Here is a 27143-nt window from a genome sequence, read left to right as displayed (position 1 = left end):
TTAGACTACGATGCAACCTGAACGAAAATTTGTGCCAATGCGTACCATAACAAACATGGCGCTATGTTTCGGCGAGTTGCAGTCGAACATTCACATTGAGTTGTGTACGTGTTGAGTAGGCAAGGTCTTAAAGAGTGTGTAACAAAATAAGTTCTCATCCATACCTGAAGTTTGGTAAGAAGAAATAATTATGCTTTGTTTACACTTAGACTTTATGCTTTACCTTTAAGGCTTTATGTTATGATATTAATGTTATTATGTTAGTTCAAATGGTCAGCTTAACTTTAGTCTAAGCAGGCCGCTAAGCATGTTATTCGGCTTATTCCTGCAATTGTGACTCTTTGAAAAGAAGAAATTGATAGCTATTATTATTATGAGTGATGAGACTACTTAGAGTCATGAATATATTTTAATTTTAAGCTTTAATAATTTATCTAGAAAAGATCTTGCTATCCATTTTTAATTTTGAAAACTCCATATTCCATAATAACTTGCAGTTGCAGACTTGCAGTCCTTGAATCCAACAATCTTACAAAGCTGCTAGCCTGCTAGGCTATCGGCTATCCTGGAACTTCACTTGCCACTTGCCAGTGGCCAGTGCCAGTGCTGTGTGACAGTGTGACAAACTGTGTACTGTAACTTTCATAAAATATTATTCATAAAAATGATTGGAAAATTTCTGCTCATTACTGAAATCTAGCAACTTCAAAGTGTTTGTAATTACTTAGGAATCTAATGGCTTAATATTGCCCTTTAGCTCCTTTTGATATCAATCAGAACGGAGATACTTCTACCGTCAATGCCACATAAGTCGCCACTTTCAGAAAACCCACTAGAATATATTAAATTTCGAAACACCAAGACGCTAAAAATTAAATGTAACACGTGTGCTGGGTCCATAGTGACAAAGCAGAGAATTTTTTAGACTCTCCCTCAAGTTCATTTTTGATAATTGATTATCTTCGCGCACGTGTTCGCGCAATCCCGGCCATCTTTATTTTAGAAGAAATTTTCTCCAAAGTCATATGGCAACACTGAACACCGTCTGTTTACATTTCGTATGTATAACAGCCGCAGTTTACAATTACCGTACGTTCCGTATCCGACAAGGTGGACAACCGGAAGAGTCAGAAGTAACCCAGACATGTCTTACATTTTATTATTGTCAGTTCGACTCGCATAGTCAATATACTTGCGTATATTGTCGACTAAAATAGTAGAACTATTTTAGCTTTCTAAAGTACGGCGCACGGCGCATTTTTTTACCAACGTAGTACGGCGCACCCCGCAGGTTGTTAAAATGACAAAATAAATTCCCGCGCACCTGGCACATCTTCCTGACCATGGAGTACAATTCTTGCCTAGTCTGGTCTTAAGTCACAAAATGATGCACTAAACATTCAAACTGGCTAGAGCAGGTATGGAGTATAACTAGCCTACCTCTACCTGTCAAGTCACGCTGTGACCAAGTTGGGAAAAGTTCTACTTTTTTCTGAACTATTGCGGCTCTTGTACCTATATAATTTCAGTAGGTATAAAATCTCGTGGCTCTAATGGCATGTATTTTTATTCTATTGAAAAAATCGCGGATTGCACTATGTAAACATGTCTTATCCTAAAATTTTCAACTTCTGAATTCCATAGTACTTCAAAGCTCCTGCCAAAATATTCTGCAGAACGTAATGGTAATGAGTTAACCGGGTCAACCCAAAATGTTGTGTTGAAGATAGCATAGTTGTGGGGTGCGGGCAGGTGGGGCATGTCAGAGCAGTCAGACTGCATTATCATGTGTTCAGTTGCCACTAAAGTAAAGACAAATATTACTGTTGCTGTTTCTAGGGTAAATTAGAGATTTGTTATAACATGTGCAGTGTGCACAGCACTTGGTAAATAAGATTGCAGTTTTTTAATAGGTCTTTGTGGCAAGATATGGAATTCATGGCTTGAAAAATGGAATCATGGCTGGCAAATCTATTAAACCACAGCTCCAAAAATCCAGTTGTGGCTCACCCTGTAGATATATTCCATGCCTGGCTGTGACTAGAGCTTTCCTACCATGCATTTATGTCATTTTTTAGAGCCATGAGATTCCTGCTAGATGAATTACCTTCTATCTAATTGCAATTGGTATAAGGTATCAAAAGATTCCAATCTTTTGTTCCAAAATGATTTGGAATTTTGCCCAAAGATTGGGCAAGATTTCAAATGCATACAAATTTTTTTTACTTCTTACTAAAACATATTGCAAGGTCATCTTTGCCTAATGCTGTTAATATTTTTGTTGGAATTGTAATTGGGTGCGTGCTGACCTCTGGTCAAGACCTTTAAATTGGTGATCTAATTGACAATATTCAAAATAGATTATAGTATTTAGTTTTCCTTTCATTAAATAATCTGGTAATATAAAAATTCAATTATTTCACTATTTATGAAATTGTATAATGTATTTCCTTTAGAAGAAATAATCTTTAATTAGTATCATGTAATTGCCATCAAGCTCACCAAGTTTTTAATATTCAGTTTTATACAGACTATACAGCACAGCAAATTCTAATATACCTATATGCTCTAATGTTAACATCATCTTTTGTAGTTTGAAAGCGTGAAGGACAACCCTGTTGAGGGTTGTGAAGCCATCTCATCATGGGTGTTGGTGGTCCTAATGTAAACATTGGTGGGGCTGTGCATGATGGCATTGTCAAGAGTCTCGGCACAAACGTTGATGGTGCAGCTCTCACCATCGCTCTGGATGTTGTGCAAGCCTGGGCTGTTGTCCTCACATTAGGCTTCACCATCATACTCTTCTTCTTCCTGGCCTTTTGTGTTTGCTCAAAAAAGGATGATAGGTAAGTGCTATTTTATTCATTTTTTAATATAGATAATTTTGCATAAAGTTTTCCCCTTCATCTATTATGTACATAGGTAATTTAACATATAGTTTCTAAAATATTTCATTGCTTTGTATTTATCTTTTAAAGTTTAACTTTTGATGCATTTTTTTACTGATTTGAAGTTCAGATTAAAGTACTAAGAGTATTAAACAAATGTTTATAATTAATGAGGGTTTGATTAATTTAAAATATGCATATATATTTCTCTGATTTAATTTGTAAGTTTTGAGCATAATGATGAAAATATGTATAGGGACTATTTTAGCAACTATGCACAACAGTTTATATAATATTAGCCAAACATGCTTGGAGAGTTTGATTAAGGGGAGCGTCTCGCCTAAAATTTATCTCAGTAATTTACAGAGGGATCATTCTAAAATTTGGTACACATGTGTAAACCCTAAAATAAAAAAGGTTTTATTCGTGTCAATTTTTAGAAAAAAATTGAAAGAAAACGTGAAATTCTTAGAAAACGACCAAAAAGGGGTACTTTAGAAAACCTATCTCGTCCTAGGATTTTCAAGCTACAACATCGAGCCACATATCATTCGATGCGTAAAGACCACATCTACAAAATTGTGTATAGGTTTTTTGAATTTCTCATTTTTGTGAGTGTGGGAGTATTTTGTCCGAAATTGTTTGAATTTTTTTATTTTACCTCCACTTTCCCCCCTTTTGCAAAATAAAAATCCGAACTATAACAAACTTGAAAAAAAAACCACAACCAGTTTGTAGATCTTTTCTTTACATCCACTTTCCCCCTTTTTGCAAAATAAAAATCCGAACTATAACAAACTTGAAAAAAAAACCACAACCAGTTTGTAGATCTTTTCTTTACAAATCAAACGGTATATGTCTCATTGATGTAGCTTTAAAACTTTAGGAGGAGATAGGTTTGCCGTGCGAGAGGTTTTCATGTTTTCAAACTTTTCAGTAGAGGCGAAAAACCGCGGCGCGCTATATAAAGGCATGTAACGTAGCGTAGATACCGGAAGTAAGCGTTATCTCACTTCAAAGTCAGTCAGCGGCGCATAGGACAACTACATGAACACCTTTCCTTAATTACTGAAAGAACTCCCCCCCCGCCCCCCTTTCATGAAGTGTCGTGTACGTGAAAATCGACGTAAAGAGATGTTAGTGGTACCGTTGGATAGGCCAGAAAGTCAGCTTTAAGATGAGACTAAACACGTAACTGCAGCACAACTCAAGTAGACACTATATTTAAAGAGCTCAGCAGCTAATTACTTCCTATCTAATTATTTTAAAAACTCCCCCACCCGCTCCCCTTTCATGAAATGTCGTGAAATCATAAATAAACGTAGAGAGATGGCAGTGGTACCGTTAGATAGGGCAGAATGTCAGCTTTAAAATGAGTATAAAAACCGAAAAAGTGAAAATTTTCAATTTTAGGTGAGACGCTCCCCTTAAAAAAATTCAACTGTCATATCTACTTTTGTAAGTGATAACCCTAATTGCTTTGGGTTATCGTGTCATTCTACAACCTCATGGCCTACAATTTCTGCCCTCCATTCTGTTGAGTATTTTATGGAAATGTTCAATCTTGCATTCACTGCAACTATTTAACAGGAATTTAATATTGATTGTTTCCTATCAAATACAGTCTTAAAACACTCAATCCTGAACTCAAAACAATTTTTAGAAATCATGATCAAATTTCTGGTCGCAAAAAGTGCCATTTCTGTTTTCAACAACTCCGACCACTCAATATTGTGGTAATGTTACAGATGGTTAGGAGATTCAAAGTCATTCACATGTGCATGTGCATCTTCATTGCTGGTTTCTTTCTAAAACTTTATTTTTTCCAATAGTTTTTTGATCTCATTGTCTGCAAGTTCATTGCCCACCATTGCAAAAATTACATGAAATGAGGCACAGCAAAAAGCTTGAGTACCTCCCTCTTCTGTAGCTTGTGGAACACTACTGTTGTGAGTCTGACAGCACACTTCACTGCCGAGACAGGGAGCAGTTCATTCAGTGGTTAAATTTTACATGTAGTTTGCTGAATGACCTACCTAATTATTCTTGTTCAAAACAGTTGAAATATTATTGATCCAACATCAAGAATAGGTATCAGTATCTCAACAGACAATTTTGTGAGATTTGTGGTTATTTTTTATGGATGTTATTAGTGATGAAGGGCATTTTCCCACAAGTACATGGCATTTAGGGTTAAAAATGAAATGCTTGTTGCCTTTAAATTGCTAAATGAGATTTGAACGGGAGTTTTGTGTTGAAGAAAGTTTGTATGTGTGTTTCTTCATTTAAACTACAAGAGTTTCATAACAGTTAACTGAATTTGAGATAAATAAATTCAGAATAATTTAAGTGCAGGTATAGTTTATCTCATATTACTTATATATTATTTTTTCTTGGGCCATGCTGTGGTAAAGGCTAGTTGCAAATAAGCAACGATGACAAATTCCTATGCCTCAAATGACTATTTTTTGCTGACAGCTATGACGACTATGAAGAGTTTGAGGGAGTACGCACGGTGCGTGTGTACACGCATACAGATGGAGCTGAGCAAGGCCTCTGGACTGATCAAACATCCCAAGCCTCTAGCAGGTATGCATGGCACCCATCTCTTAGAGAAATGAGTTGAACATTGTTGAAATAGTGATGCGCTTATTGCTCTTGTGTGGGTCATCCTTACAGTGTTGGTCCTAGCAAAAGGTCAAATCAATGCTAGATGCAGAAAATGTCACTATTTGTACAATGTGTCCCAATCATTCATGTTTTTGACTGCATGTACTGTTGAATTGATGACATATATACTGTAGAAGAATGAATATGATGGAACTGTTAGAAGGTATGAAATCTTCGTTTTAACAGGAGTCACCGTCAAGTAAGGTGATTTCGGCCACCGGGGGTGACTTCAGCCACCACGACAAGAGAAACAAATGGCACCAAAACAAAATAATAAATGTTGGCCACAGTCACCCAGTGGCCAAAGTCACCCCAGTCACCCAGTGGCCAAAGTCACCCCAGTCACTTTGGCCAACGTTTATTATTTTGTTTTGCTGCCATTTGTTTCTGTTGTAGTGGTGGCCGAAGTCACCCCCAGTGCCTGAAATCACCCCACTTGTTGGTATCATTTTTTAAGCAATTTTTATTAATATGATTTATTTGATTCTATGAATGTCTGATAGTTCGGGTGTCAGCATTTTCATCTTGGTCAATTGATGGAATTCATTTGTGTGGAAGCTTGTTCTTGTTGCGACTTACTTGCTTAAAATTATGCAGTAACCAATCATGAACAGGTAATGTAAATATAAATATTATCTCTGTGTTTGAAATATATATATATTGGTATGTATTTTATGGGCAAGACCAGCTACTATTGATTAACACCTGAATAGTAAATATTGGAATTTTATTAGATTTAATGATCAATATAGCTGCTTTAAACTCTTGGGCAAATTACAAGTATCTTTAGGAGACAGGTTCATAACAACAGAATTTGTATTTCCTCAATCCTTAACAAAATTTTGATGCGTGCCCCACTCTGAAATATGTGCTGCCCAGGGCTTGGGGGCTTGTAAATCGTCTTCTCTATGTTATGCTTTGGTATTTAATGGGCACCTGCTGGCAGATTGCAAGCTTGGTATGACTCAGCTCACCCAACTCTTCTCATACCTCCAGTTGACTATAAATTTAAAAAGGATATTCTCACCGGAATCTGATTTTACTCAGTTGGCCGAGTAGACCCAGAATATATATTTAGCAAGTATTTGACTAAAGCCTAGGTGGTTCCCAAATTTTGATAGGGATATTTCCTGAAACAGGAAAATTTCTGTAGCCTAAATTCATGTTTCATACGTGAAGTTTATTTATTTTTATTGTGTTTTTCGCCAGATGCACAATGAAGCGCGAGCTCCCAGCCATCCCCAACAGCGGCTCAGGCGCTCTCAGCTCCCAGCCACCTCAACAGGCGGATGCTGGGCAGTCAAGTGCACTGCAGCCACAATTAGGTACTCATTGTCTTTATCTGCAATAAAAAACTGTTTAGGCAGCACTTTAAAACGTTTGAGTGGCGTTTTAAAACGTTTGCTTCAAAGGAGTGCTTCAAAGCAATGGGAAAGTGTTGGAAAGCAGCACTTTCATGTGTTTTAGCACCACTTGAAAATATCAATTTTCTGTCACGACTTACTGCACTGCAATGTCATTGTCCAACTCTTGCCTATAATTATCTGATCAGGAATGATTAAAAAAATTTCATTCAACACACGGACTAAAATCTGTTCCTTAACTACATTATTACTAATACAATACTCACATAACCAATGGCTTGAAAGATGGCAGTTTTATTGCAGTATTACAGTGAGAGTACACAATATCCTTTTTGTGCTATTTTATTACCTGTATAAAGAGTTCTGTGTTATTTTATTACTTCTAAAATTAACAGTTGTATTTTACTTTGTGCTACAAGTGAAGACAAAAAGAATATTGAGAATAATAATAATGATTGAGCATTGTTATTAAATTATTAATATATTGGTATATATATTATTAAAGTAGTAATACTGGTATATTAATTAATAATGATCATTATATAATGGTAATAAATAATCAATAATAATAATATAGATAATAAAATAATAGTAACAATGTTGTGATAGGTGGCAGCAGTGGGCCAAGTCGTCCTGTAGGAGGTGTGCAGGTGCTACCGTCCACTGCCGCGGCCCCACTCATGGGCTCTAAAGGCGCTGGTGGGTCCAGGACGCCCCACAGCCCACCGCCCTCTGAGGTGGGGCCTTCCACGTCCTCTACAGTGTCATCAGAGCTCGCCACGCGCCACACTAGCCACTCCAGCTTCGGGTCCGGGCCAGTCAAGGAGCACCAGTATGCACACCTACAGCCCACTAGTGAGAACTTGTTATATTGTTGATTTGATGTTAAAGTCAATTCTGGTTTATTATATTCACCTTAATACTGAAAATTTGTTATATTATTGATTTGAATTAAATGTCAGATGATTAATTTATTGAAGAAATATGGATACCCCCGATGACTCGAGGAAAAGCTCCACAAAAGCTTCTTGTTTATTACATTCACCTTAATATTAAGAACTTGCTATGTTTATTGATTTGACTTCAAAGTCAGATAATTCTTGTTTATTATATTCACATTTATATTAAGAATTTGCCATGTTTATTGATTTGACTTTGAAGTAATATTATTCTTGTGTATTACATTCTCCTTAATACTAAAAATTCGTTATATTTATTGATTTGACGTTAAAGTAATATTATTCTTGTTTATTACATTCACCTTAATATTAAAAATTTGCTATGTTTATTGATTTAACATTAAAGTCTAGTAATTCTTGTTTATTACATTCACCTTAATACTGAGAATTTGTTATATTATTGATTTGACTTTAGAGTCAGATAATTCTTGTTTATTACCTTCACTTAATATTAAGAAAGGCTGTTTATTGATTTGGCATTAAAGTCGAGTAATTCTTGTTTATTACATTCACCTTAACACGTTGACTACAAAGTGGTACATGTGCGTACCACGAAATATATTTCTCCAGGAGGTAGTGGTACATAATTCAGGTTGCCTAAAATCGGCCAAATCCGAGAACAAAAAAGGCCAAAAGAGGCCGATAATTCAATGTATACTAGTTTATTTGTAGGTTCCGCTATAAAAATTCCATTTATTTTCTTTTTGCAATATCTAAAATTTAATTAGGAAGTACCCCTATCATAAATTTTAGCCGGCCAATGCAATTAACAAACACTATATCACGGAATTTGTCCGGAAAAAATGACCGTCTGGCAACCCTGCTTAAAAAAAGTACAAAAATGAAATAATAGTACAAGATGAAGCAATCGTAGTCAACGAGTTAATACTAAGAATTTAGTATGTTCATTGATTTGACTTTAAAGTCAGATAAATCTTGTTTATTACAATCACCTTAATACTAATAATTTGTTATGTTCAGTTATCAATCTCAAACCATTGATGTTACCAGCCTTCTGGTAAGATTTGCAAATGTTCATTAAACTTTTATGTCAAATAATTAATATATAATGATATTAATTAAATTCTCCCTACTAGTGAGAATTGTTTATGAAGTTATATAATTATTATGACATAAATGTCACATTCTAAATAACAATTTAATATTGATTCATTTGGTTTGAATATCAACTTACTTGCAAGGAACATAACATTTCTATTTCATGTATATTATGTTGCCTTAGCAGTCTATCTATTATAAAACTCAATTACAAATATCTTTTCAGCGGCAAAAAATTTGAAATTTTAAACATATACCGGTAATGGATGGACTAGCAGTCGTTTTTGGTTACTGAGTTATAAACATCATAAAAATTTTGAAATGAATGATAATGTCACTAAAATGCTTTAAAATACTTGAGAAATAGAAAAATGATTTAATTTGAGAACTTGTTTGTGAGAATGAGTTACATTATAATTGAGTTTATCAGCGTGCGTATTCCATGTCATGTTACCTTATGCGATGTGATCATTATGTGTGATTATTATTTAACGTGTGATATCGATATTTTATTCTATGTGTCTTTGGAGAAAAAAGCAAGCAAAGTGTGCGCTCTCCTTCTTCCTGCATCACGTACACTATGAAAAATGAATGAGTCATATTGTCCAAATAGTGACACGTTTTGCACGAAGCTCTGCTATTTAGAAAAAGTTGTAATTTATTCTGAGTGTAGAGTGTGATAGTTATTTATTTTAATTCTTCAAGTTGTGCCATATATATTAAATTGACTGCATTGTTCCAGAAGAAGAGCATCCATATGCCAAGGTGGGCGGTGACCCTGAGACCGACACGGAGCACTACGATGACCCACGCCATGTCACTGACGCCCCCAACATCCGCAGGTGAGATCAACATCATATATCTGATGTCATGACGCCCCAACATCCGCAGGTGAGATCAACATCATATATATGATGTCATGACGCCCCAACATCCGTAGGTGAGATCAACATCATATATCTGATGTCATGACGCCCCCAACATCCGCAGGTGAGATCAACATCATATATATGATGTCATGACGCCCCAACATCCGCAGGTGAGATCAACATCATATATATGATGTCATGATGCCCCCAACATCCGCAGGTGAGATCAACATCATATATCTGATGTCATGACGCCCCAACATCTGCAGGATGTTGGGGTGCCCCATGACGCCCCAACATCAATATCATATATATGATGTCATTTTTGTCCAGTAATTTGGTGAGATCGCCGTGTATCTGGAGTCATTTTCATTTGTTAATTAAATGAGAATCCAATGAATTATGTGCCTATTGTTGTTTTCTTTGGGTTGAACATTGCTTTTTTAGAGAATTTTCTTTTTAAATGTCTTGTAGGGTTAATGTTGAAGTGGTGGTGCTTTAGTTTGTGGAATTAAAAATTATGTAGGTTGTAGGAAGATATCCGTCTTAGATTCCAAATAAAATTTTCTCATTTTTGCACTTTGAACTCTAGCTCTGTTCAATGCTTTTTACCTGTATATAACCAAATTTGAATTTTATACTTCTTTAATACTCTGTTTTGCAATGTTGCCTAAGGTTACAATGCATTTATCTAGGAATAATATTGGGGCACTAATGCATTGATTAATAAGGGCTTAATAATCGATTCAGGGTCTAATAATACTCCATAAGTATAGGGTTAACTATTATAATAATAATAATAGGTAATAATTTTTACCTATATCTCCTATCCTATGCAGTGAGAAGCTCCAGAAGAGCCAATACGAGAGTGTGCTGGACCACAAGCCTGCTACTGTGGGCCCGGGTTAATAATAATAATAATAATAATTCCAACCCACATCTCATAATAATTCTAACCCACATCCTCCGCAGTGAAAAGCTGCAGAAGAGCCACTACGAGAGTGTGCTGGACCACAAGCCTGCCACGGCGGGCCCTGAGAACGGGGGGCCGCTGTTCCCCCCCAGCCTCACCGCCCCCTCGTCACAGAAACGCTCCCCGTCGCTCGAGATTCAGGCCTCGTCTGCCATTGCGGGGCACACGCCTGCTAATGAGGAACTGCCCTACATGACGCCTAAGATCACTCAGGTCTACTAGATATTTTTATATGTTGATGAAAAAATATCTTAAAATGTGAAGAACAACCTTACATGACGCCTAAGATAACTCAGGTCATCTAGCTATTTTTTTTTTGTGTTGATGAAAAAATATCTTAAAATATTAGAAATGTTAAGCTTGATAGCTTAATATTTTGTTATGGTCTTAATAGCTTAATATTTTGATTTCGGTTGTAATAACACGATATTTTGTTTACGGTTAAAATTGCATGGCTACCATTAACAATATTTAATGAGATTAATAAGAACTTAATATTTTTTTATGTTGATAATAGCTTAATATTTTGTTATGGTCATAAGAACTTGATAATTTGATTTCAATCGTAATAACACAATATTTTCTCCGCGGTTATAATTGCACGACTATCATTAATAATATCCAATAGGATTATTGAGAGAAATTTAAATGATATTAAGAATTTTTTCATGAGCAAAACTCGAGTACACGAGTTCCTAAAAATTTTTTCATTGAATTGCAGCAATATAAGTTCTATGTTGCTACTGTAACGATTTATTCATCATTCAAAACATTCCATTTGATACCGTAAACTTGGACCGTTATGAAATTTAAGAAAAGAAAATCCTGTACGGTACTCAAAAAGTTCTTGTCTTAGAAAAATTGTGTTGATGGCCCTTGAAGTATATGAGATAATCTACAAATGCACTAAGGAGATATACTTTATATATTTACTATGCCACTATTTGTATCACGAAAATGTAAGCGCTAGAAATTGTCCAAGTAACCACGTCATTGGTTTAAGTCAGCCCACTTCACGGTATAAGTACTTAGAGTTTCTTCATTATTCTTCACCTAAAAACTGTCGTGAAATTAATGAACTATTTTCATAGCTATGGAAGTCAGGTTACAGTTAACGTAGTCGATTTTAATTAAGTTTTTCTAACTTTTTCAGCTGGTATTCATTGAACCAGCTCATTTTTTAGCTATTGAACATAAAGAAATCATCATATAATAATTATTTATAACTAAATTACTATTTGCAGTCGAGCACGAGCGTGATGACGTCGAGCTCCGTGATGACACGCAGCCACCACAGCACTGCCAGCTCGTCCTCCGTGACCCCAGGTCTGGGGGGCCTCAGCCAGCTGGGGGAAGGCTTTACAGCCATGTCAGCGTCGGCTGATAGACAGTCTCAGCCACCTCAGCCAGTTGTGCCGCAACAAGATAGGTAGGTTGATTCAACAGAAATGTTAGTTTACTCCTCACAGCTTAGTTGTTTGAACCTTTATAGGTGAGTTGATATAACCTTCATAGGCACATTAATATTATATTCATAGGTACATTGATATAATATTTATAGGTACGTACCGGTACGTTGATATAACTTTCATAGGTACGTTGGTAAAATTTTCATGGGTACGTTGATGAAACCTTTATAGGCACATTGATATAATATTTATAGGTACTGGTACGTTGATAGAATTTTCATGAATGCTTAGTAGCTCCTGATTTACCAAGGAATTTTTATAGCCACCTGAGTATGTCCGTTGCTTTTAATTAACTTCGTGATCGCGATCTCTGACCGTGCAATCAAAAATAGTGAATAACTTCATCAACCTATCACTGACGACTTCTCAAGCTAACCTTACCAATTACAGACGAGAAATCGGCCGCTACCTTTACTTAAGAAAGTTTTGATAGCGTGTATCCTGATCACTAGGCCGGTTTTGGCCGATAAATGAAATGAGAGCGGAGCTTAGATTTAGGAGTTTGTACAAATGGACCGTATATCCTGCCAAAATAACTTTAAAAGGCTGATTGCAACTAAATATCGTGCTACTGGCCTCGTGTAAAGAGTTATGGGTTCTTCCGTGGTTAGTAGTGACTGTAAACGAGGCCAATAGCTCGGTAAATAGTGGCGTATAGTTTTTAAAAGCGGTATTGGCTGCCACTAATATCACCGTATACATGATGCAGCTAACATGATGCAGTTAACGGATTGTGTAGTTGGGCGGGGTTCACCCTTTTACGTTACTGCATCTGCTTCAAAACAATTTTTTCTTAATCTTTTTTATAAATGTTGCATCACTTGCAGATCTCCTGTAGGAGGTGAGCCACACCAGCAGCAACACTTCAGTGGCGACTCTCAGGACAGTCGCGGCTACACGAGCATCAGCGTCAGGGAGCCCCTGGCTGCTCTCAAGGCAGGACACCAGCAGCAGCAGCTGCCGTCTAGTATACCGCCGCACATGCAGCAGCATCAACAGGAGGGGTTAGAATAAACAAACTCATGCATAAACACTTGAATAGGAGGAAAATCCTCAAATCTTTATGATGAAGCGTTCAAACATAGTCGCCACGCAAATCTGAGGTGCCTTAATTTCATGTGTGGCTTTCCTGGAAATGAATGATCAACAATGGATCATACTTCTAACCTACTATGATAATTTGTTTGATATGCTAACATTCATGTAAACTCAAGACAATACCACAAAAATTCACTATATCTGTGATGTAATTTTTGTGGTATTGTCTTTGCTTTTAAATTCCTCGATTTAAGTAAACAAGTGATTTTAATACACATGTGAACTTTGCTCAGCTACTACATGACTGTGTCGGACGACTCAGCCGACGAGACCTACGCTTGCATCTACGAACGCGGCGGCGCCATGACGACCATCGGCTCCACTGGTACCACTCAAACTTACGCACAACCTTCACTCGTGTCGCCTTCTCAGCCCACCACGTCTCTTCCCCCTTCCAACCTTCCCCTTTCATCCTCAACTCACACTACCACTGCGTCATCCTCGGGGACTGGAGGAACTCAGTCACCATCCCCCCTGCCGGACCCGGGGGGGCTGGACCCCCCAGCGCCCCCCAGTGTTGATAGCCTCAAGCATGTCCTGCATTCCAGACAGGGTCAGATTTATATATATCAGTTTATATCAGGGTCATTTTTTATACAAGTCCGTTTTATATATCAAGTGATGTTGCTTTTGTTATTATATACTGTATGTTCCTTGTTTTATTACGTGTTGAATTTCATGGCCTAACAAAATTATCGTAGCTTTTCTTCAAAAATTTTGTGAACTTGGAAATGATCATTAATAATTTCCAATGATATTGTTTATTGAATGATTATTGAAATAGAATTTTTTAATTGCAGCCTCGTCAGGCTCCACTAGCGGGGTAGGCGCCATGAGCAGCCCCCCGTTGGAGAAGAAGGGGGCCAGCCCCCTACCTCCCCTCCCTCAGGGGGACCAGCACTACTACGAGGCTGCTCCTCCCCCACCTCCCCCTCCTCCCTCCGCCACATCTCCCCCTCATTCTGGTAATCCATTTCAGATTCTTATTACCATTATTCATGCAGTCTACTTGAAATTCTCATGCTCCTCGCTGCTGCAATTTACTTCGAATTTTCATTTCCCTTACTCATGCACTCAGCTGTGACGGCATTATGAGGTCTTAGCGGCGTTTGTTTCCTTCAGGAAATATCGGCTAGAACCCATAACAGTGCGACTTCGCCTTAACTCATTTATTTATCACGAATTTAAAAAATAAGACTTGTATGTGAGTGATTTGATGTGATTTCTTATATACGATTGTTTATTTATGCCTTCAAGATTATATATTTTGATAAATCGATTAATAACATACGCTGTTATTCATTGCTTGCATTAGAATGAAGTATTATTTATCGGTACAGGCGGCACATCCCCGCACAAGTCCCTCGTAGGGTCAGCCCCACACTCCCCCCCACGCATGGTGGGTGAACGGCCCACTGAGCGAGCCCTCGAGGAGATGTATGCCAAGGTATGCTATTTATAAGTGTCTAAAATACATGTATGGTAGTGAATAAGCATTAGTAAGGTGTGAAATTGTGAGACTACTTTGGTATAACTGGTCATTAAAGCTGTGTAAATATTTCAGCACTTTACTTAGTGTTGAAACTATCAAAATGCCATGAAAAAAGGATTTTCAGTCATGGGATTTTTCAGGTGCAGAAACTTTACAAAGTTGTTGAGTTATCCTAAAATAGAATAGAAATTAATTCGGAACTATTTTGGCAGGTGATGAAGAAACGCAACAGCGGGAGCGGCGCCAGCCACAGCCGAGGCAACAGTTCAGAAGACGCCGCTGAGCTGATGAGACAGAGCCTCGAGTTCGCGTTCGATCCTCCCGCTCAGCCTGGAGGGCTTTCACCCCCCGGCGATGTGCCGATACAGACCGGGTCTTGGAACATCATTGGCGTCACTGGGAGCCAGACGGCACAAGCCGCGGCTATAGCCGCCGGTGTTGTGGCTGCCGTACAGACGGGTTCTGATCCAGGTTATGAGACGGTTAAAGATTACCATGATATCAACTATCCGGCTTATGAGACAGTCAAGAATGGGCGGGAAAATGAGTCTGAGCCTGGATACGAGACGGTGGCTGCCAAGCGATCCAGCACCGCTGAACCTGGATACGAGACTGTAACTGCCAAGAGATCCAGTCCTACTGAACCTGGATACGAGACTGTAACTGCCAAGAGATCCAGTCCTATTGAACCTGGATACGAGACTGTAGCTGCTAAGCGATCGAGCACTGCTGAACCTGGATACGAGACTGTAAAGGACCGAACCAGCGAGTCTCAGCCTGGATATGAAACAGTATGTAATATAATGGATCAGTCTTCTGATCCTGGATACGAGACCGTCTCCAGCAGACAGGACGACTCCCAGCCCGAGCCAGGATACGAGCAACTGCATTCCACACGTCGACCGGTGTCTGAGTGCGACTCGAATTACGAACAGCTTAAGTTTACTGAGCAACCTGACCCTGGCTACGAGAGTGTCAAATCCTGCTATGAGAGTCCTTATGAACAGGTCTCTGAGTCCCCAATGTATGCCGAGATAAACAAGCCTCCTAAATCTCAGCCTGTTTATGCCAGTGTTATTAAGAAGTCGCCAGCCACTGATGCTACGCCTGTTTTTTCTCTAGAACAAGAATTCCTGGATGCTTCATCCAAAGTGATTTCGGACGAGACTGACGATGACAAAAATGGATTTATTGAGGAAGGGTCTCTGCCTGAGAAGAAATACAAGCGTTCACTGGAAGAAGAAGCTGCCATCCTTGTGAGTAGTGTTGAGGAATCTGCGTTGAATATTCTCTCTAGTCGCGACAAGTCTAGTGATAGTATCGCTAGTGCCTACGCTGATGAAGGAAAGGCAATTGAAAGTTTAGGCCATGATCTAAAGCAAGATGAAGCTGGGCTTGTAGTGGCCGGAAGTGATGGATCAGATACGTCAAGTGATGCGGTTTTCTCGCGAAAAATAAGTTACGAGCAGCCGACGGTATTACCTGGAATCGTAAGCCTTGACCAGCAACTAAGTGACATGATCACAGAGAATGGAACTGTATTGACTCCAGACGATGTGCTTATCAATGACCCAACCAACTATTCAGAAGCGATGCTCTTGAAGAAGGACTCGGGCAGTGTTGAAACCGACAACGGTACGAGAGACACGAATAAAGCTTCAATTGAAGTACACAACGGCTCAGCTCACAGTTCTGTTGATAATTCTTCCTCAGGAAGAGAGGATATCAGTCCTGAGGATGAAGTGTGCTTGCCTCCACCTGAGGATGCATATGGAGAAGGAAGCTCTTCTTGTATTGGCGATGAAGTTGCTACTGAAGACTACGGTGTCACTCAAGGAGTGATGGCGCCGGCACTTAGTGTTGACGAGAGCAGCGCGGCAGAGGAAGTTCCTCTCACTCCTACAGTGCTTTCCATCCCTGTGCCGCAGTCATGCTACCTCTCACAAGACAGCGCTTCTGATTTTATTTCTGGTGCTCCTCCAGTGTCGCCTCCTCATGCTTCCCTCCTGCTTGACGCAGATCTTTCAGAGCACGACCAACAAGCCTCTTCTCTGCCTCCTCCGCCTCCTCTTGAGCCAACGCTGGTTCAGACCTCAGCTGATGGTCCTGATTCACTTCCTCCTCCTTTGGATGAAGATCAAGACTTCGGGTATGTACCGCCACCTCCAGACCTTCTGAGCGATGCCCCTGAGTGTGACCTGCCACCACCTATGGGCGTGATGGACATTCTTCCCACGTCTTGCACGGATGATTTGCCTCCACCATTGGATGCTGAAACCTCTAACGTTGTCATCGAAAACGGGTTTAAAGAGGCAGAGTCTGTTGACTGTGTTCTGCCACCGCCTGATGCGTCACAAGGAGAAGACATGACCGTGATTGTAAATCCTATGGCTGAAATAGACGAACTTGCCAGCCGCGTGGCTAAGGCCTGCAGAGACGACACCAGTCCTTTGAGTTCTCCTACTGGGGATCTTGGATGTCCTCCGCCACCTCCTCCGTTACCACCACAGCTTGACGACGACGAAGAAAAAACCAAAGTGTAAATGCCAACGGATACTTAGACTCTCCGCGACTCGTGAGTTTTGTATGTGGAGGTATTTAATGAATGAAAGACACTTGAATGAATTTTTGGAAACCAAAATTATGGAGTGCTTTAGGCATTACCTGAAGATATTGCAATAGGAATTTATTGACGATTCTTGATTAATGTTATACGTATGAGGGAGTTCTAGATAGAAAATGGTGAAATTCAAATGCGGATTTGCGAGACTTAAGGGCAGCTTAATCGGGATGCGTTGGGTTTAGATTTGAGGTGCGTATTGAGCTGTTGGAAATGAACGCCAGGGTGCTGACAAAAGTACTAATATTCAATTTTTATGGCAGTTTCCTCCGACCAGCCCGTGATTGATTTAATGGCTCATTATGTGACATAAGCAAGTCTCAAATACCCCGACACTCTGATGGAAGGATGCTCACGTTTCTTGTTACCATCAAACTGGCCGGAGTCGAGGATTGTTCACCGCATCAGAAGTTACGGAAATTCTGACCTGAGGTTTCAAAAGAAGGCGAGTTTGATTCATTTGGAAGCTAATACAAGCTTCTCGGTATTTGTGTAACATAGGCTCGTATTGTGTGTAGTAGTTCGTAACTTAACCTTAGTCTATAATGGTCAGTATTTTGATGGGGATTCATCGTAATGCTCGTTAATGGAGCTGCTGTAGGGGTGATGAACTCTAAACAAGGCTGCGCTTAGCTTTAAGGGCGTAGTTTGTTGTATTGTCTTTCTTCTTTACACTCGGAGTAATGAGTGAGACTTGTCCAAATAGTGATGCACTCTTTGCTTATTTACGGGTTAACTTTGCCCGGTTTTGCCCTGCGCAAGAGCGTGTCAGTGCTACGAGTAAGAAGTAAGTCACTACTTGGACAATCTGACCCATTCCATTATCTGCGGTTAGAGTTCCAAATGTGGCTATCTCGTATTTTTCTGCATCTTCGCTTTGCCATCGTTTCTTGTGTTCTCACTACTCTGTTTGGTACATATGTTATCCTCTCATATCGATTGAATAGAATGATTAGAAAACAACTGATGTTAAGGAATGTATTCCTCATCGAAATTACATGCAGGTTATTGCTGTATATTTATCGACAGATTCTCGTTGCATTTGGTCGTAGCGCCCTTACCTTGTGGGCATTAGAGCTAATATGATCGCTTTAATTTTCGATTTTATTATTGATTTCATTAATGAACTGAATGCCATGAGACCGAGATGAGCCGACTAGAGAGCGTTCCTCTCGCCACCTAAGCTGTGTTCAGGACACGTTCAGTGACTTATAGGCAGGGGCTATAACCATAATATTTTATCCATAATACCGTATATTATCCGTGATCTTTTGATATTTTATAGGTCTCGGGGCTCTCATAAAATAACAGCTGTTGGAATGTACTTAAACTATTCATCGTTCCCATAGGCTTCAGTTGTCATCAGTACAGAATTAGTTTCATGTTTCGTTGGCTTTCAATGTGTATAAAGTTTTAGTAAAACCAAACATTAAAGAAGTCAACACTCGGATAATTCTTAGTCACATTCATATAATGGTATTTGATTAATGTGGTGACAGTTGCGATTAGTATTTCTTAAGCCTTTTTAATGAGGGCAAACTAATCTGTCCTGTTGAGCATTTATGATGGATATTTTTAAAGCACGGACGAAAGATTTTGATTTATCTTAATAGAATGGTGAATATTTTTAAAGCACGGACGAAAGATTTTGATTTATGTTGTCCTAGTGGAATGGTGGATATTTTTAAATCTCTTACTTCATACTAAAAATATTGAATAAGCCAAGAAATTTGTTTATGCGCGTGCATGAAGCAGCCACGTTATCGCAAAAGGCTGCGACGTCTCCGAGATTTTTTCCTGTAAAAGCGATAAGGTTTTCTCTCAAATCGATCTCTGTGTATAGAAAGGAGTTTTCAATGATTTATTTTGGAAATCACAATACCAGTGCTCAATAACAGGCGATAATGCGCAAGATTAGGATTCATTGGATGCGTAGTAGTGAGTATATTCTTAGTAGACGGTGTTCACCCCTGAGCCGCTTTCATGATATACCGTGCATTGAAAAACCAATAATACATTATTTTGATAATACTTGAATTTATGGTAAAAACGGATTATACGCTTGATAAATCAATTAGAAATCTGAATCACCAACAGATTGGGTTCAAAGCATTAAGTTATATGCAGCTGCGATACTGCAATCTTGTTCGAGAATTCGGTATCAGTGCAGGCTATGTTAGCATAATTAACAGTCGTGGTCTCATTGTGAACGCTGTTCTAGATATAACAGGCAGCTGCTCGCTCTACTCGCCTATAATAAAGTTATTAGATTGTGGTTATGTGCACTAGTATGGGTTGGTATGAGTTGTTTAAGAGTTTAAAACGTGTGGTGGTAGTGGTTATGTACACTAGTATGGGTTGGTACGAGTTGATTAAGACGTGTGGTGGTAGTGGTTATGTGCACTAGTATGGGTTGGTTGACGAGTTGATTAAGACGTGTGGTGGTAGTGGTTATGTGCACTAGTATGGGTTGGTTAACGAGTTAAGAAATGTGGCGGTATTATAGCGGCTCAAATGCGTACGTAAGATACGCTTTAGTTATAATTCATAAGCTCATTATGCAGCTTGGACACTTCTTCCTTTTGTGAACAGAGAACTTGGAAATAATGAATGTAAAGCACTTAGTGGGTTTTCGTTTTTGATCGAATTTTGAACACAGGTGTGCTATAGAATGAGTGCGATAACGAAGTGTGTGGTAGTGAATTGCGGCCTTGAATTTTTCTATTCGATGCATTTCTTGAAACTCCAACTGACCGTAAATTCTTATCTGAAGCGATAATGTTAACATTTGAAACCAAGGGCTCAATGACCAGTTTCCGTCAACGAACAAATGAAGATCAGCCTAGGTCAAGGGTTGAAGCAATTCAGTATTTGTTATCATAATGGCATTTTTAATGGATGAACCCGAAATAGCTGTAATGCTTGAACTTGTTTTATTGAGAGTAGAAGGAAGAGATTTGAGGGGGAGCAAATTAAGGTTTTTAGCTTTACAGTCTTAACTTTGGATGAATTTTTAAATTTTGTGCAGCAACGAACTGATCTAAAAGAATGCAGTAGTTAGAACGCATGGTATTTTTGGCGCTTTGCTTATTGGTACTTAAAGTGATAGTGTGTCCCGTCTCTATAATATACTAACTATATATATTTGTGTATATTATATCTATTTTATAGAACCTAAATTACCGTGTCTTGCCCATCTACCGTCGTGTAATGTTCACGTCTTTGTTCAAATTCCCGAAATCATTCCTTAGAATCTTGGTAGTTTTACTCTACTTAACTTGTATGCTTCGTAAATTGTATACCTTATATACAACCTTGTATTTTATATCATAGGTATTTTTTCCGTACGTTTTTATATTGATAACTATTTCAATTATTCAGCAAGTCAAAATGCACAAGTTGAATCTTTTCCTAACCGAAACATCAGCGACAATTTGCTTCCATTGCTACAGATAACAAGCGTCCTAATGAGAGGACATCAGCGCTGCTGCTGCCCTAAGCACGTGCACGTATTTATTATCATCGTTATAATTCCTTCTTCATATTTTTCTTCAAATAAAAATTCCTGCTTAGTCTAATTGTGCATATACACTTGTAGTGTCAATTTTGTCCACATAGCAATTAACTTTTTTCCACTTGTGCGGGTCAGCTTGACCCAGTTTGGCCCAGCCAAGGCTCTTGCTGTGGGTTAAAAACTGCGTCACTATCTGGACAATGTGTCCCATTCCTTTTTCTGATAGTATTATTTAGCATCCACGATAGTCTCACGAGGTGAAAGGTGAAAATCCCAATCTCCCAAATTTCTAAATCTGGAAGACGACATTTCCCTCCTTTATTACCTCACTTATTACTTCAGAAACTAATCCCAATACTGGAGTATGGAATTTTCCAGCAAATGAGTGTCTTTCTTTTTCTCCTACCGCCTCGATGTTTTCTTCTTACAAAGCTGCGTGGTCCCGAACTTGAAATAAATTACCCTACTAGGGTAATGTATCAATGTTTCGAAGGTAATGGTGAGGGTGACGTTTTAAATTAGACTTATATGTATCTGTCAATGATGACGTCATTTTTGGGTAGGGTAACGTGCTCATTTTGACATGTGTTCGGTAAAAATTTACACTATTATGCATCTTTTAATACAAAGCCAGAGATCCTGTATTTATTCACTGTATAGGTCAAGTTTTTAAAATCTTTGGTGGTGTTATTCATGGTTGCTCACACATCTGAGTGGATAACAATAGTTAACAAATATTAAAACCCTTAGCAATAAGACATTGTAAGAGCATAATACATTCTTCGTTATGTTGACGAGCGCAGTGCAGCGCTCCGTTCAGTTTCATGGAGTTCTTATGTAGCGTTTATGTTCAGTTATCTAGTCGATATTTTATTCCTAAAATTACAGTCTCTTCTTATTTAACCTAACAATCGTATTCTGGGAACTTATGTGCAGCCAGTGGACTTTAACCGAGACTTTTCTTCGTAAAATTTGTTGATTTTAAGACTAAAATCTGAAACGGCATTTGTTTTTTTAGCGGTAACTGTAATTTTCAATCTAAAGTGGGCATGGCAACTGTTTTCTATGTCGAAGTTCGTGCAATCTTTCGAACCGCTATATGTTTGTTTGTAAGACAGATTTCTTTTGGAAACTTATTAATTCTACCGCGTGAACTGAAGAAGTAAGGTTTAAATATTTAGGTGTATGATATTGATATCGTACGTAGAATGGACGTATTTTCATTGATGTCGTTCGTGGAAGCGATGTATTTTTGATTGATACCGTTCGTTCAATTGATGGATTTTCTACGTCTTTTTCAATTTTGCGTATCCCAAACTTTGTGTGAAGTCGATGATTTGTATTTGTGCTATAATTTAGGTACATTTTTAACCTTTTGGGCATTATAGGGAATACTTGCAGGACTCCGGGCGGCATTAAATTGTTGTTCGACGACTGGCCATGCAATGTAGCTTTTTCGAGCAGCTCCAAAATAGGACAAATTCCCTGCCTCCAGCATTACTTTTCCTTCCTCGAGCATCCTTCTTCCGGCCACGAACAGCTATTTCCAGCACCGAGAATCACGATATCCTGCCTCGAACATCATGATTTCCTGCCAATATCATCACTATTTACTGCCGAGCATATCTATTTCCCGCATCTAAACCTCTACATTGACGCTCTTCAAGCAGTGGTTATTTCCAAGCTCTCTTAACTATATTATTATAATCCAATTTAATCTTAGAATTGACGCAGGAATAACATAATAAAGTGAACCCATACCTCCTTTCAGTCCGACCATGGTTATTGAATGTGAATTTCCATCGCTATCGACGATGCATGTTGCCTTCCGTCTTCTACAATCAAAATTGTGAACTACGTCCGACTTAACTGATGTTTCCAGCTAAGGCTTTCTAAATGTTTCAACGTGAGTTTGTTTATCTCTTTGATGTGTTAGTTGCATTCCATGTCAAATTATTAACTTATGTACCGGCTTACGGTGGTGATGGTGGTCAGTGATCCTGATAAACTGATTAATAATTATCAGTTAATAAATAATATTGATTTAAATAATATTGATTAATTACGCCCACCAACCTCATCATTTCCATGAAAATAAGCATATTTAGTTTACTGTTGATATTTTTTTCCTTACTCGTCTAATTGTGACGGTATATTAGTATTAGTTATTTCGTACAAGCCATTCTTGTGTTGAATTTCATATTAAGGATTTGACTAATCTTTTTTAGGCTGCACTCTCAATAGGTAACGGTGTCATAACTTTTAATGCACAATTCTAAGGCTGTGCAAGTTACACGCTATTTTTGTTTGCTTATAAATGAAGAAAATTTTTTTACAAAAAATGTACGTCGGCCGCATTTAAATCATGTCGCGTTCGCAGCTTCAGATTATAGTCTTAATGTGCGTATACGTTCAAACGCTTCATTTGCTCATATGATACTTCAACATATAATAACTAAGCTTTAATTCACTTCCGCATCGTTTTATGTGCTAATCAATATAATAAAATAATTGAAATTATTTACTGCGGGTAAACAACGAATCTCGAAGTTTGAGATCTGTTCGTTATCTGGAACGTCTCTTTAGTTTTACGCATGAATCTCTTGGCGTATTGTTTCGTCCGTGTTGGTTACCGAATATTTAATCGTACGTACTTTCGTCGTCACAGGTAGCGCCTGAATGTCGTGGTGCTTAAATAAAGCAGTAATTTAGTTAATTCTCATTGATGTGTCTTTGTAATGATTTCCTTTGCACTGTCCGGGCTCGTTGACTCCCATTCCCTATTTAATTATCTAAATAGCTTGACAGTGCTCTACACTCGCTCATAACTAAATAAATTATAAACTTATATTTAGTTATTATTGATATTTAGCTATGGTTTTTTATAACTAAATGAGTAATGTTATGCATATTTTAATTTAGTGCCCGCTGCCATTTATGGTCTACTCGCAAAAACCACGATCGGGGAAGTTGAATCCAGGCAAGATTGGGAGTTTAGAATTGATTGATATTGATAATCAGTTTCTTATAATTATATGCAACTGTCCTCCGAACAAATTAATATCCCAAAGTCTCGAGCGCTCAAACACCATTTGTATGAATACTGATCTCCGTACCACTCATTTTCCTTACTTAGTCCCTAATTATAATTCGTGTTTATCTTAGATTTTAACTAAGACAAGTCTGGAATATTTTCCAAATATATACGTGGTGGTAGCTGTGAAATCTGAAGCTATTGTATCTATTGTATCCAGGATATCCATTAAACTTTTATAGTTTATACTACGTAAAAAATTCCTCGAGTTCCCACAGAAAATTTTCAGAGGAAAGCCCTGGCTTTGTAATGATTTTTACCTTCCACGGCTAATTATTTTTGTTATGGATTATTTTTTGTTATGTTCTGTATTTTGAGTGTATAGTCAGCAGCTGAGGTAATTTTCCTACTCAAAGAAATGAGTGCGACTTTGTCGAAATAGTGATGCACTTATAGACCTTGTGTTTGGGACATCCTGATTCAGTTTTTCACGGGGAACATGTATTCAGTTCTGCATGCAGAAGTGTGCCACTATTTAGACAATATGACCAGTTCATTTTTCTGAGTATCATTTAAAGGCGTAGTCACAGTACTTAACTTATATTTATTTCTAACCTGTTTTTGTTTGAAAAAATTACAGCTTAAAGTTGTATTGCTTTGCATGGCGGCTAAGTTTATATAGATAATTGTGCTCGTGATTCTTGCGTAATGAATGCAATGTATTGGTTCCTGATCGTTTGTGTTCCGCATTTGATAGCAACGAAGTTAACGTCTCGTTACAACGATTTAATCTTTGAGTAAACCTGTAATGGCTTAACCTTTTGTCTAATAACGGATACAAAAGTTACTGGGTCTTTAAAATGAATAGCATTGACTTATTATTTTATATATGAGATGGAAAATTTTCAACACTTTGTCCCACTTCTGATCATGGTCACTGTTTCTTTCCAGAAAGTTTTAAGTGACCACACGTAGTTATCAGCCGTCGACCTGAACACGATGTCTCAAAGTTGCCTCTTGTATTGATTGATTATATTGTATCAAGGTTACCAATCTTCATTGTTCATTATAAGTTGTCGTTGATAAACAAACTCTGGTTTTCTGTCGTGCTCTGTTATCTGCACAAATTTATATCAGTGCACCCGTGCATGTATACTAGCATAAATGGAACTATGATGTCTGCCATGAAAGCTCCTTTAAAAAGAGTCAGTAAATGTGTGATTTTCTCTCGAGATGTGAATCGTTGTATCGTGAAACATGTCTTAATAATGGAGTGATTATGCTGTCACAATTGGTGTTGTTCAAGGTTTTTTGTGGCGTCTCATCGTAATGTTTTTCATTACCTGCTTGCCACAATACAATTTTTATACACACTTCACAGGTACAGTTTTCTATCATCCATATTAATGCTAGATTTATCATTTATCTCTGGAAATACACGCGGTTGATGTATCTGTATTTTTCTATTGTAATTTCGCTACAATTCAGCTAAATCCATTGATTAAAAATCCGCAGCTAACTATTCTTATACACACTTCACAGCCACAGTTTTCGATCATCCATATTTAGGCTAGACTAATCATTCATCTCTGGGAATACAAGTGGAGGATGTATTTGTATTTATTGTATTTTTCTCGTGTAATTTCGCTAAAATGCAGCTGAATCCATCGATTGAAAATCCGCAGCTAACTATCAAGTATAAATCTTATTTGAGTAAACCTGGATGTAAGAGTAGGACTAATAATTACGCGTCTCACGTCTGTGTGACGTGTTCATGAAGCTCATAATTATTTACTTTATTTCTTGTACAATTTATTGTTATAAGTAATTTGGTAGTATAAGACTGCCTGCAGCTCTCTAGTCCACGACGCAACACGACTCGTCTGACGTCATTGATGCCAAATATGTTCTCTATAGCCATTGATTATTAGATTTGCACATTAGTGGGTACGTAAAATAACTGATACCCTATATACAGGGATAAAAATTTCTTTAAAGTCCACTGACTACCGACCTGGCGGACCTGCATTGGTTTCCATCGAATCATTTCATTTTCAAGTATTAAATCCCGTGGCTTTTCTCACGGGCACAGGACTTGAAATTACTTTTAAATTCCGAACAAATTTGGAAGCCCAGCTGTTTCTGCTAGCTACATAACCCTCTTCCTCCGTCGTCAGGGATAGGATGGCCATCGGCAATGCTGTTTGCATGCGATGGCAACCCTTAGAGATCTTTGTCCATCGCCAGTGATAATATGGCCATCGTGAATGCCCATCGCCAGTGATTGATAATATGACCATCGTGAACGCTAATCGTGTACACTGATGACTAAAGTTGCGATTCGCTGGAGGAAAATTGTAACCCCTGAACTGAAGCTGCGTAATGATGTCAGACGTGTTCGTAGTGTGTGTCCCGGCGAATAAATGTCGAATGTCCTGTAAAAATGCTCTACTTTTGACTGTGTAGTTTTTACGCTTCTTCGCTACTAATTACTTCTATTATTAAGGGCTTTGCAGATGAGGAAACTCGTAGCAGCTACAACAAACTGAAGACGGTATTCTACCGATGGTTCAGTTAATTTCCTATGTCACTCTTCTCTCAATTTATTTTCATTCTTTGATCGCTCAAATGGTTATTTCAGCTATATTTTTCCCACTATCTCAATGTAACAGTAACATATTGGCATCCAAAGAATAGCTCATTAGTGTTGTTAGTGGAAGTGTAAAGGTAGCTACCGATGCGCCTGGTCCCCACATTTACTTGTCTTGTATTCATGAGTTGCCTGGTAGCTGAAGTCTCCGTACGCATCGCTGGCTTTACGTGTTGTGCTTTCGTCAGGTCTTAATTAAAGCTCCTCCTAACATGACGTACATTTTCTGAGGTTCTTCGAGTTTTATTTATCCTTGACTTCATTTAATTTGCTGCTCAGAAGTCAACAGGATTTTTGTCCTCTTGTTAGCAATATGACACTAGAGTGGTCTCCATTTTTTCTTATTGTTTTTATTAAAATCGCTAGCAGAAACGTGAATGCTTTGGAAACAAATTTTTTACTCAATGTTTTTTTCAAAACCGAATTCACTCTTTGTAAATTGGTAATATTGAGCCATTCGCGGGAGTTCGTAAATGTAGCGAAC

The 27143-nt window shown here is 38.2% G+C and overlaps 1 protein-coding gene across 1 annotated transcript; it reads left to right on the top strand.

Annotated features, from left to right (window-relative positions):
- Nucleotides 1–54: 54 nt before the first annotated feature.
- Nucleotides 55–26893, top strand: LOC108680377. The gene is made up of 14 exons (XM_018169186.2): nt 55–174; nt 2594–2846; nt 5367–5477; nt 6768–6883; nt 7532–7777; nt 9683–9782; nt 10782–10995; nt 12027–12211; nt 13079–13255; nt 13583–13902; nt 14150–14314; nt 14690–14796; nt 15054–17416; nt 17725–26893. Exons 2-13 carry the CDS (start codon nt 2644–2646, stop codon nt 17382–17384), a joined length of 4275 nt encoding a protein of 1424 aa, XP_018024675.2. The 5' UTR covers nt 55–174; nt 2594–2643; the 3' UTR covers nt 17385–17416; nt 17725–26893.
- Nucleotides 26894–27143: the final 250 nt, after the last annotated feature.

The sequence above is a fragment of the Hyalella azteca genome, unplaced genomic scaffold, assembly GCF_000764305.2.
Source record: "Hyalella azteca isolate HAZT.00-mixed unplaced genomic scaffold, Hazt_2.0.2 contig9715, whole genome shotgun sequence".
Taxonomy (NCBI): domain Eukaryota; kingdom Metazoa; phylum Arthropoda; class Malacostraca; order Amphipoda; family Hyalellidae; genus Hyalella; species Hyalella azteca.
Note: the sequence above shows the minus strand (reverse complement) of the source record. Positions and strands in the feature narration are given on the sequence as shown.